A 12,800-nucleotide genomic window follows, 5' to 3' on the forward strand; every position below is an offset into this window, starting at 1 on the left:
TCCAATGCCAATATATCTTTTTTGAGATGAGGTGACCACATCTGTTTGCAGTATTCAAGATGTGGGCATACCATGGTTTTATGTAGAGGCAATAAGATATTCTGTCTTATTCTCTGTCCCATTTTTTATTATTTCTAACAGTCTATTTGCTTTTTTTGTCTGCTGCTGAACATTGAGTGGATGTTTTCAGAGAACTATCCACAATGATTCCAAGATCTCTCTCGAGTAGTTGTAGCTCAATTAGTCCCCATTATATTGTATGTATAATTGGAATTGTTGTTTCCAATGTGCATTACTTTACATTTATCAACATTAATTATCATTTGCCATTTTGTTGCCCAATCACTTAGTTTGGTAATGGATTGGTGTATAACGTGAAGAAAGTGGCATCAGCCCACCAAAGCAAGATTTCCCTCCTGCAGATGTTAGTGTCCCATAGATGTTATGTAAGAGGATGGGAGTCATGCTTCTAAGATATGACAAACAAATGCAGCAGAGGTAAAGACTGGCCTTTATCCCCATTGAAAACTTCAACACATTCAACTCATATCTCATCCATATATACCCTATAACTCTGCTCTTGGGGTCCTTTTTACGCCTCAGCGCCACTCTTGCCCCACAAATGTACTGTCTGCTCCATATGCATCTAACTCATGTCTCCTTCAGAGTTCCCCATTCCAAAACCAGGAAGTCAGATGCCATGCCACCTCTACATAGGATTTCTCCAGTCCTCTATACCCATCTCTATATCTTTTTAGATTTTCTCTGCGCCTCAATCCATGGTTCTCCATTTTGGCACAGCCCAGCAATTTGAACAGCAAGATAGCCAACATATATTGCATTATAAGTGTTGCCCTTGTAATCCTATCTTTTACCTCCCCACAGCTCCACGAAGTGTCCTCCCACCACCAAGGGCTCAGGGGTAGACTTAGCATACTCCCCAATCAGGGTCCATGGGTGGGGAAGCACGGAAGTATCCTGGCCCTGCCCCTTCTGCCCAAAGCTCCACCCCTTCTGGGGAGGCCCAGGGCCACTTCAAAAATTTCTGGTCACAAATTATTGCCCACTCCTGCTGTAAGATTAGGGTTCTAGTTTTTACTCACTTGTCTAAAGCACCAGTTTTAACAGAATGAATGGTACTAGCATATATTCTGTACTCTACATTTCACAAATTTAACACAGAAAATAAGAAAACCGCTGAAAAAAAAAATCTAACAGACTCCTCAAGCTCTGAGTTATAGGCTCAAAATAAAGTACCCCACTGGGACGGTGTATGAATTTGAAAGAAGAGCATTAAAACTCTGACTTATATTGTCTTAGTAGTAGTAAAGATTGACAGAGCTCATTAATTAAGAAAACCACATCACCTAAAAACAAATTAAAAAAGAAAACCTAGAGACAAGGAATATGTTTGTACATTAAATTAATTCTTTAATTTCCCCTCTGAATAGTCTTTGGTGCACTGCTGCAACTTACAACGTGCAAATAGTGAATTCAGATGTTATGCTTCCAGGAGACAGTCTAAAGCCACAGTAATGCTTATATTTTACTCTGAAATTATTGCCATCCCTGCATATTGGATGCTCACCTCAAAAGGATGAGGTGGAGGTGGTGGTAGGCTTGCAATTTTGGCAGCTCTCTCTTTTTCCATGTACAATGCATGCTTACGTGCATTTGTTCGCCTTAGGAGAGAAGAGAATGGTTGGATGAAAAAAAGCATTCTAACAGGAATATTAGCACTGTGTAAAAATCAAAGGTAAACCTAAAAACATATTTTAATTAATATTTGTATGTATCCTTACTCTCAAGGGGCTAGTGAACAGAAGAAATAATTTTATCACAGTGAACGGGAAACTAAAAATGAAAGAAAGCACTGACTAATCAATTTCTTGAATTAATGCAGATATTCAAAAAGGGATCAGAATCGCAGAGAGCACAACCTTCCGAACAAAATCAACTTCCCACCTGCCTTTCAAATAGTTTTCCTGAATATCACAGGGTTGCACGTGTCACTACAGTCATCCCACTTTCACTTTTCACATGTACACAAACTTACCTACAATGCTTTCTCTCTCCTCCAGTAGTACTATCTTCTAAAGTAGGGCTGGGTAAAATATGGCCGGGGGCTGGATCCGGCCCACAGACCACCTGCTGGGACCCTCAGATACATGGTGGGTTTAAAGCACAGTGCAGCAGCTCTCTGCTCTGGAAAAAGGAGGAGGCTGTGTGTGATCTCCATGCGCTAGCTCAGTCTTCAGCTCCTTCTGGCCAGAAACAGCTAGCCAATAGGAACTGACCCCAGCCAATCTCTTAGCTCTTATTGTTTGCAAACAATCAGCTAATAGGAGCTGAGAGATTGGCCTGGGTGATGGGGGCAGCACAAGACTCTTCCCCCTTCAGGAGCTGAGAGCCACAGAGGGAACAGCCTGCGGCTCTAAGGCTATGTCTAGACTACATCCCTCTTTTGAAAGAGGGATGAAAATCAGACATATCGAAATTGCAAATGAAGCCAGGATTTGAATTTCCTGCATTCCATTTGCATAATCGTGTCACAGCGTTTTTTCAGAAAAATGAAGTTTACAGGATCTTTCAAAAAAGGCTTTTCTTTTCAAAAGAACTGCATCTAGACTGCGGTTTCACTTTCAAAATAGCATTTTTCGAAAAAACGCCGTGATGCGATTATGCAAATGAAGCACAGGAAAGTCAAATCCTGGCTTCATTTGCAATTTCGATATCTCTAATTTACATCCCTCTCTCAAAAGAGGGATGTAGTTGAGATGTACCCTGAGTGATCTGGGGTTGCAGCAGGCAGGGATCCCAGCCTGGCTTGGGGGTGCTGGCCAGGAGATGCTTAGGTAAGCGCCTCCTAGCCAGAGCCTGCCTCTGACACCCATGCCACTCCCAGACCCCAATTCTTTCCCCTTAGTCACCATCCAAACCTTCTGCACTCCCCTGCCCTAGGTCACAACTCCCTCCCAGGCTCTGTATCCCCTCCTATACCCCTCCTCCAGGCCAGAATCCTCTCCTGCACCGAAAAACACTCCCAGACCCTGTACTCCAACCACCTGACCAGGGTCATAACTCCTTCTTTCACCCAAACTCCCTCTCAAACCTCACACTGTCTCCTGCACCCTAGTCCCTTACCCCATGCATCCTTCTGTACCCAGCCTCCATCCTAGACCCCACATCTCCTCCACAGAAAAGTGCAGCCCTTGACCACTTTCCAAAACCTTAGAGTGGCCTCCCACCAAAAATTATTGCCCATATCTGTTCTAAAGCATATTATTTATTTTTTCATATCCAACCAAGTTTGAACTCATCCTTTGAGAACACAAAGCATGACAGCTAGTGACATACATAGTGGTGGATTTTATGAAATAGGTATGTGTCCCTCATGAACTGAACCAAGATCAATTAATTTAATATATGTCCCTGAATTGCTGTCAGCTACTCAAGTAGGTGGAAATCAGTGAGAAGAGTACAAGGCCCTTCATCCCACAGATAGTCTCTTGAGCCATTTAGTGCTTTTGACCATTTTATTCCTCTGTTTCTCAAGCTACAATTCTTACCAAACTCCATAACATCAGCTAGCACTACATGGAATTCCTAAACTACAAACAAATCCAAACAAGAAGTCTCAGTGTTCCAGCATTTCACTCTTTATGCACTATAGTCTGTACTTTTAAGAAAAATTACAACTAAATACCATGTTTGCTCTTTCAACAATTTTTCTTTTTGAGTTTTCTGTTGTTTCAGGGCTTCTTTATGTCTCTTCTCTGCTCTTTGTTTCCTTTCCTCTGCTTGCTTTGCCAGAGCCACCAAATCAGGTTCCTTTACAATAAAATGTAATGAATGTTATAATAAACACTTTGCCCAGATTCTAATTACTTATAATACTATTAACATGATAATTCAAGTATTGCTGCTGACAAACAGCAACTTATATGACTGCATTAAACACAATGACAAATTTCCATGCTACAAGAATCAAAATCCTCAGGATAATCATTTCCCCTTATACCAGGCGTTCCCAAACTTTTTGACATGGGGACCAGTAAATCCATTCACGAGCTTTTGGAGGACTGGTAACATTCATATGCATATTCATTAAGCAAATGATAAATATGCAAATAAGTTATATCTGGTCCTCCGAAAGCCCCCAGTCCCAGCTTTAGCAAAGCTTTTGATACGGTCACCCACAATATTCTTGCCAGCAAGTTAAGGGAATATGGATTGGATAAATGGACTGTAAGATGGTTAGAAAGCTGGCTAGACCAGGGTTTCCCAAACTTTTTATTTTAGTTGGAACCCTTTTTTCAGTACTCGTTTTTGCAGCCCAAAAATATAAATGCATATTAAAAAAAAAGAATGAAAAATGAATAAATTTCACTATTTCACCCGGCTACATCCTCCACCCAGCCTGGGCCAGGGCTTGGGGTACCCGGCGCCGCATGAGCACTCCGGGAGCCTGGAACATTCGGCTGCATCTTTCGCCCAGCCCAGGCCTAGAGGACTTGATGCTGCATGGGCACTCCGGGAGGCGGGAGCAGGACCAAATTGGGGGCAGAGTATCTAGCTAGGAGGGAGCATGCAAGGAGGGCACTTGGGTAGGAGTTGGACATCCCTGGTCTGGCACCCTCTGGACCGGATTCATCCCAGATGAGGGATTTTAGGGACCAGGGCAGATCATTTCAGGGCTCCTGGTTCCCCCCTACCCCACTAGGCTTCTTTGTGCCTCCCTCCCCTGCAACCCAACTGAGCTGCCCACCCCTGCTGGTTCCCTGCACATCCCCCAAAACCATCCCCACAATCCAAGGGAGTGCAGCACCACTTCTCTGCAGCTCAGCTGAGCTGCCCTTCTGTTCCCTATGCCTTCCTCCATCCACCTCAGCCCAGTTGAGCCCCGTACTGGTTCTCTACATGCCTCCCCCACAGCACAGCTGAGCCCCGTTTCCCTGCACCTTCCCCCAAACCGCACAGACATGCTGAGGCCAGCACTGATTCCCTGCCCCTCCCTCCCTTGAGTCCAGTGCTGGGTTTCCAGCACCTCCCACCGCCGCAGCCCAGCCTGGCGTCATCCCCCCCCCCCCCCACTGTTGTGCCCGGGAGCAACTGGCCCCCCGCTCTCCCCTCACTATGCCTCTGCCGGGATCCCGGAACAGCCGGCTGCATCCTCCGCCCAGTGTGGCGCCCCCCCCCCCCCCCCCCGCACTGTGGTGCCCGGGGGCAATTGCCCCCCCGCTCTCCTCTCACTATGCATATGCCGGGATCCCGGAACAGCCGGCTGCATCCTCCGCCCAGCGGGGCCCAGGGGTTGGGGGACCTGGCGCTGCACAGGCACTCCGGGAGCCTGGAACACCCTGGCAGTCATGCTAAGGCCCGGTATTTTTTCCCGGCAGACCGGTACTGGGCTGCGGCCCATAGTTTGGGAAACGCTGCCTTACACTCTTCATTATACAAATAAAGAAGGAAGACAGTAAATACTAACAAATTTGCCATGCATTCCCTCCCTCTATTCCATGAAACAGTTTGAAAAGTTAAGCATTCCTCTGCATTTATTCTCTGACTGCTAGCTTCATATATTGGAAGCAAGAATTGTTCAAAGTACTAATTTCATAGTAGTGTACAAACATTTCAAAGAAACATCACCATGATTTATCAACAATATTTTGGCAAAAGCTCATTATAATACCACATCCTTTTTGTGCTGTTGCCAGTTACTAGGATATATCAAATGTAACTCTACCCTTTGCAATTAGTTGCCTCCTCTTATTACAGTACTATGCATTTCCACAGTACATTCCACCTATGATATTAAAACACTTCAGAGTCATAATTATGTCTCAACACCAGGTGAAGTAGCATGATCCCCTTTCTATAGGTGGAGAAACTGAGGCAAAGGTCATGCAGGAAATCTGTAGCAGAGCTAGGTCTCCTGACTTACTTATTATACGCCAACACAGAAACTAGACATTTGCAGCTGACATGTACTAGCTGACTTGGGCCCAGAGAGTTTCCCTGCGGAGTTGGTTAGGGTATAGAAGTCTATCTATATATTTTAGAAATGTGCACCTGTGTATCTGTCTGTTCATCTGAGAGTCCATTTGTTCAAGAACTCCTCTTACCATTTAGCTAGAACCAGCAATTTAGTATGCAGCTTTCTTTTCTCCTAACTTAAATCAAGGTCAGCACTGAATTTTTGTAAAAATGTTCATACACATTCACATGCCTGTTTCAAAAAACATGTGACAGTGTATAACCATTTTTTTGGTATGTGTTTAGAATGACTGCCTTTACACAAGAAGCAAACAAGTTATCCCAAATGCATACCAATAAAACTTTTACACTGCCATTCACTATCATGTATCTCGTTCATAGCATGTTTTAGGCAAACTTCAGAAGAAATGTGTCTTACAGATGACATTTCTGAGTCAAACCAGTTGTCCATTTTGTCTGACAGTGACCTACACCAGGTCACAAGAAAACATTATTGGTCTACAGGGTAAAACCTGCCAATAAGAGAAATTACTTCCTAAAACGCATCTATTAGTGGCTGTTTTGAGCTCTCAGGACTGATGATTTTTACCCCTTATAAAACAATGTAGTTGTAAATAAATGCCCATAAAAACTTTTATGATTTCACACACCATGGCTTATCTCATGAATACATATTTGTTAAAAAGGTGTATGTCAATATTTTTGCAAAGTTTTCAAGTGACTTTTTTTAATGTATTACTTCAGGCACTAAAAGTGTAAGGTCAGAAGTGTCAGGGAAGCAATAATATTGATAATTTTAGTTCAATACTTTCTAAGAACCTCGATTGTGACAATATTACATGATCTATTTACTTACGTTTTCCTTTGCCTGTCTATGTCCTTCTCCCACAGCCCTTAAACTTGATAGATACAGTTTTTCCAAGGCTTTAATCTTCTGATTTTGTGCTTTCCACCACTCTGCTTTGAGTTCCTCTGCCAACTGATGTAGCTGCTCATCTCTCCTCTGTTTCACTTCTTGTCTTATCTGCAATGCAATGTGCCTCTCCTGCTCTCTCACCTGAGCAAGTAAATTATATTTTACAAGTGATTTATCTGTTTATTTTTTAGCAGACCTTTAATCAACTTGCTAGTGACTCTTTCAGTCTCAACCAATATATTGATTATTCAGATCAATCTCATTGGATTCTGAGTATAATTTATGTGTAAGTTTCTATATTCTCCTTCTTCCAAAGTAAAAATCTTAAATAAAGGTTTAAGACTATTCATATACTACAGTTGAACAATCATTAACAGCCATAATTCAATTATGCATTTAATATCCTTCTCTTGATACCAGAAAAAAGTCACCTCAGTCAACAGAGAATTAGGAAGAGGAAAGCAAACAAATCTCACAAGTTATTACAACATATCCCTGCCAAATCAGTGAGTTCTGACGAATGTATATTTGAAAGATTACTATTTGTAAACAGGAAAAAGTCTCTGCCCAAAGACCATACAATCTAAATAGTGAATGTACAAGGAAATAGGAAATGCAGCATTTTTACCCCAGAAAGTTAGGGGGGTGTAAAGGTAATTAGAAGGCAGGTTGTGAAGAACTTTAAAAAGCGAGATGCTCACATTTCCTATCAAAAGGAACCAATAATGCCATTTAAAGAGGCGCCAAGCACAGCAGAAGCTGAAGTAGACAATTAAATAGTATTGAATGCAGGAAGCCAATGGGAATCCAGGAAGCCAATGACAGGAAGATTGCAGTAGTTGAAGGGCATAAATACAAGTAGGACTGCAGTAGGTATGGAGAAAGAGGTAGATTTTAAATATCTTACCTAGGCAAGAATTATAGGATTTATCAACCACATGGATGGAAAGAGAAGAGTCCACAATTTCATATTAAGGCACAAAGCTATGTATATGAAGAATCATAGAAACCCCACCCCTCACAAGGTGACCAAAGAAAAAAAGAAGTTTAAGTGGAAAGTGAAGTTCAGTTTAATCATGTTTAGTTCGATTTTTCTGTCCACTGACCCAAAAAAGGTTCCCCGCTCCTTTTCTAGATGATGCACTGCTAAATCAGTCAGGAGCCACACACAAGGGGGTGGGGACCCTCACTGACGTGGCCCCCAACTGAGGAGAAAGACCCTACCCAGATTCCCCTTGTCCACCTGAGCTAAGGGGGCCCAGCCTAATAGATCTTGTGTGCTCCAGCCTTGCGTTGGGGCAGCAGGGGAGCTGGAGCACCAGTGCAACCTTGCCAATGCTGGGGAGGTTCTGAACCTCGGGGGCCAGACCTAGGCAAGTAGGGGGCCGCAACCAGCCTCCAGGCCTGAGGTTCCCTACCCCTGATCTAGAAGGAATGTCTAAAAGGCAGTCAAGGATGTATGTTTGCATGGAAGTAATACCTCAAGAGCAAAGAGACATATGAAGAGATTAGGGATGTTAACTACTGGTTATTTAGTCGAGTAGGCACTTCTGCATTCCTCCAGCGAGGGCTCTTGTACATTTCAAAGGAGGAATGCGGAACTCAGCATGCAGCCCAGTGGCAGCGGGAAGTCAAGCTGGCGAGTCAGCTTAGAAGGATACAAAAGTCCCCAGAGGGGGTTCTTGTGCATTTAAAAGTGGAAGCGCAGCACGGAGTCTGGGGTCAGCGGGCTCAAGGCTCAGAGCCACACCAGCACTGGAGAGCTTACGCTGGCACTCCAGCTCCTCTGCTGCGCCACTTCAGGGCTAACCCCGGGCTCCATGTTGTGCTGCCGATTTGAAATGCCACACAATGCCTGGGGTCAGCGGGGGACCACGGGTTCCTTGCGCCATTTCCCCAGAATCCATGGGTAGCTAGGGAATCTCCAGCTGATCTCAGGTTCTGTGGAAATGCCGCACGGAGCCCAGGATCAGCTGGGGAGTCCCCAGCTGAGCCCGGGCTCCACATGGCGCTGCCGCCTTGAAGTACCCCTTCTTCGCTGCCTCTATCTGATAGAGGCAGCAGGGGGGAGGGGAACAACTAGCCAGCTGCCTATCCAATAAATATTTGCTTGTCAACTAGTCCTTAAGATCCTTACAAGAGATGCCCCTGAACAATCACATCTGAAAATAGATGTGTAGAAGATGGGGATGTGAAAGTGTAACCATGCTCACTGATAACCGATGTGCTTGAGCTCATCTATTAACCTTCAGAGATACATGCAAATTCCCAGTCTGCCTGCCCTCCTGCCCCATGCTGCTGCCTCCGTATCAGAGGCAGCAGCGCGGGAACACCGGATCCCCATGTGCTCCGGCTCCTGGGCAGTTGAGTGTCACCCCACATGTAATAGGGATGTTATAGCTGTTAAAACTATTAACCAATAAGACCGGGCTTACACCCCCTCCTGATTGCTGCTTCTGTATCAGGGGAGGAAAAGCTGGGAGGCGGTGCCTGTGAGAAGCCAGCTTTCAAGCCAGCTCTCCACACATGCTGGTTCCCGCAGAGCCACTTGCCCACCCCTACTGCCTCCCACAGAGGCAGCAGTGAGGGCTAGTTCTTGGGAGGAGCTGGCTGAATAGCCCGTTTCCCATGAGCTTGGGTCCCACACGAACAGAGCGGCTGCAACCCCACACTGCTGCCTCTGTATCAAAGAGCGGTGCGGGGTGGCATGCAGGATCTGGTCTGCATGGGGAGTCAGTTTTTAAACAGGATCCCCTCCTGGACTATCTCCACCTGTCATCCCATGCTGCTGCCTGTGACACAGAGGCAGCAGTACTGGGTGGCAGGGGGCTCCCTGGGAGTGGGGTTGAAAGTGCACTGGCTGCCAGCCCTGCCCCCTCCCTGGGGGCAGGTATTTTAGTAACTATGTAATGGTTAAAAATTATTGCAGCTACACGATTTTTAAAATAATTGATATCTAACTTCCCTAACGTGTAACTGCTGAAAAATATCAACAGTTAAACATTTTAACATCCCTAGTAGAGGAAAGAAAGGATCAAGGATAAAACCCCAAGGAGCATGAACAGAGCACTAAAGAGAGAAACCACTGCAAAACATGGAAGGAATTGATAATGAACGCATTTGACAAACTTACTCCGCAAAACAAAGACAATGTGTTACCAAACTACAAATTTTGCTGTTTAATAGTACATTTAAAGAAGTAGAATGTAGATTGTTTTTCTAAACAAAAAGTATAGCTGACAATGCAGACATACCTGTTGCAACCTTAATCTTCGTCGTCTTTCATATTCTTCTTTCAAAAGTAAAGCTTCTTCGTTAGGACTAAGCCTCAGTCTCCCACCTTTTGCCACTTTTCTTTTCATTTTTGCATACACTGAATATTTGTCTTCTATATCACTAAGCTGCTCAAGCTAAGTAAGAGCAAAGGAGATGATTCAACAACAAAATGGCAAATGAAATTTAATATTGATAAATGCAAAGTAACATACACTGGAAAAATACACTGTACATACAAAATGATGGGGACAAATTTAGTTATAATCACTCAAGAGAGTGATCTTGGAGTCATTATGGATATTTCTCTGAAAACATCCACTCAATGTGCAATGGCAGTCAAAAAAAAAACTAACAGAATATAAGGAATCATTAAAAAAGGGACTGAATATCTTTATTGCCTCTGCATAATACAAGGTACACCCACATCTTGAATACTGCATACAGATGTGGTCGCCTTATTCCAAAAATATGTATTGTCATACAATGGTAAGAGTTCAGAAAGGGGCAATAAAAATTATAAGTAGTATGGAAAACCTGTCAAATGGGGAGAGATTAATGTGACTTTACAGCATAGAAAAGAGGAGGCTAAGGGGGATATGATAGAGGTCTATAAAATCATGGCTAGTGTGAAGAAAGTACATAAAAAAGGTATTTACTTGTTCCCATAACATAAGAATTAAGGGGGTCACCAAATGAAATTAACAAGTGGAAGCTTTAAAAGAAACAAATGGCAGTTTTTCTTCACATAGCACATAGTGGAACATGTGAAGTTTTTCTTCACATAGCACATAATCTGTGGAACTTCTTGCCAGAGGATACTGTAAAGACCAGGATCCTGAACAAGGTTCCCAAAAAAATTAGATAAACTCATGGGCTATGTCTAGATTGCATCCCTTTTTCGTAAAAGGGATGCAAATTAGACGTATCACAATTGCTAATGAGGTGGGGATTTAATCTCCCCAACTTCATTAGCATAAAAATGGCTGCCGCTTTTTTCAGCACGGAGCTTTGCTGGAAAAAAGTGCCAGTTTAGACACGGATCTTTCAGAAAATAAAGCCTTTTCCGAAAGATCCCTTATCCCTCTTAAAATATCACTAAAGGCTTTCTTTTCCAAAAGATCCACGTCTAGACTGGCGCTTTTTTCCAGCAAAGTTCCGTGCCCAAAAAAAGCGGCAGCCATTTTTATGCTAATGAAGCAGGGGAGATTTAAATCCCCGCTTCATTAATAACTGTGATAAGTTTAATTTGCATCCCTTTTACGAAAAAGGGATGCAATCGAGACGTAGCCATGGAGGTTAAGTCCATCAATGCTTGCTAGCCTGGATGGGTAGAAACACTGTCCCTAGCCTCTGTTTGTCAGAGGCTGGAAATAAATGACAGGAGAGTGATCACTTGATGACTGTTTTTGTTCACTCTCCCTGGCATTTGGCATTGGCAATTCTCAGAAGACAGGATACTGGGCTAGATGGACCTTTGATCTGACCCAGTATAGCCATGCTTATGTATGCCCTCATTGATAGTACAATTAATTTTGATTCGTTTTTTAATTGCTTGACAGCCCTATTTATCACTCAAGCCACTAAACCTGCCACTCTACACTGGCCTTTTTGACTCTGAGGTCACTAGTGGACAAGGAGTGCAAGGTAGTTAGGGCAGGTAGGAAGGTATGGAGGGGAGCACTCCCAAACGTTTGTTACAGACTAGCAGCCACACACAGCTTTACCCCATGACTCCGCCTCCACCTACCTCTCCGTCTCCTCTCAGGATCAGGGCTCAAAGGACAAGCAGACTCTGCAAATGGAGGGACGTGGAGGAGTTAGCGCCTTGCCTTCCCGTCAAGCGGGCTTCACACAGAGCAGCCCCTCGACAGAGGGCGCCGGGCACGCGGCACAGCCGCCCCCAGCCCCGGGCACACGCATAAAGCTTTCAAGGGGAGAGGGGATCCAGGGCGGCGGCACCGCGCCAAGCCAAACGGGACGTCCCACGCCCGCCTGCCGCCGCAACAGCACCAGGGAGCCGGGCACGGCTGGGCGAATCTGCGGGGAGCTAACACGCGCCACTCCCTGCCGCAACCCTGCTACCAACCTCACCTACCCGCCGCGCACCAGCCTCCGTCGTTTCAAACGGCTTCTTCCGGCCACTGGGCCGAGGCCTATGTCGTCACATCCGCTATAGCTCGAATCGCCCGCCAGTGACTAAGGGAAACGCGCGAAGCCAACCGCCTGCGGGTTTAGAACAGATAACTTACAATACGCATGCGCCAGGAAGGAGCTCAGCGACTGGTTCAACACACGAACCAGTGATTGGGCGCGAGCCAATGAGAAGGTTTGCAGGTGGGAACGCCCCTATGGTGGCATCGCCGTGCCTATTGGCCAATGGTAACTAAGACGGGCCGTGATTGGCCGGTGTAGTGTCAGGGGCTGGTAGCTGTAGGAATTAGCTGCGCGCGCTAGTTACTTACGCAGTGTCTGTGGGAGGGGAGATAAAAACGCGCCTCTGGACTGCGGGCGGGAAGGAATGAAGCGCCATTTTGTGTGGGGCTAGGAGGGGGACTAGTACTGGGAGCTCGCTCGCAGGGGAGCGCCTTGGCGGTTACGGGTGGCGGTGCCA

The 12,800-nt window shown here is 45.0% G+C and overlaps 1 protein-coding gene across 6 annotated transcripts in view; it reads right to left on the minus strand.

The window, feature by feature from the left end:
• The window catches only part of CEP295 (centrosomal protein 295), a 71,509-nt gene extending 59,093 nt beyond the window's left edge, over window positions 1-12,416 (minus strand). For 3 of the 6 annotated variants that reach the window (XM_075919302.2, XM_089775753.1, XM_075919300.2), the window contains exons 1-6: window positions 12,281-12,416; window positions 11,937-11,981; window positions 10,168-10,323; window positions 6,854-7,054; window positions 3,707-3,831; window positions 1,589-1,682 (exon numbers count right to left, since the gene is read on the minus strand). In XM_075919302.2, coding sequence (XP_075775417.2) covers window positions 1,589-1,682; window positions 3,707-3,831; window positions 6,854-7,054; window positions 10,168-10,275 — 528 coding nt within the window. In that variant the 5' untranslated portion in view covers window positions 10,276-10,323; window positions 11,937-11,981; window positions 12,281-12,416. Of the gene's footprint in view, window positions 1-1,588; window positions 1,683-2,056; window positions 2,206-3,706; window positions 3,832-6,853; window positions 7,055-10,167; window positions 10,324-11,936; window positions 11,982-12,280 lie in introns of those variants that run through there. The other 3 variants (XM_075919301.2, XM_089775752.1, XM_075919303.2) reach the window with 3 other exon arrangements.
• Window positions 12,417-12,800: the final 384 nt, after the last annotated feature.

Source organism: Pelodiscus sinensis, chromosome 1 (genome assembly GCF_052426305.1).
Source record: "Pelodiscus sinensis isolate ZL-2025 chromosome 1, ASM5242630v1, whole genome shotgun sequence".
NCBI classification, from domain to species: Eukaryota; Metazoa; Chordata; order Testudines; family Trionychidae; genus Pelodiscus; species Pelodiscus sinensis.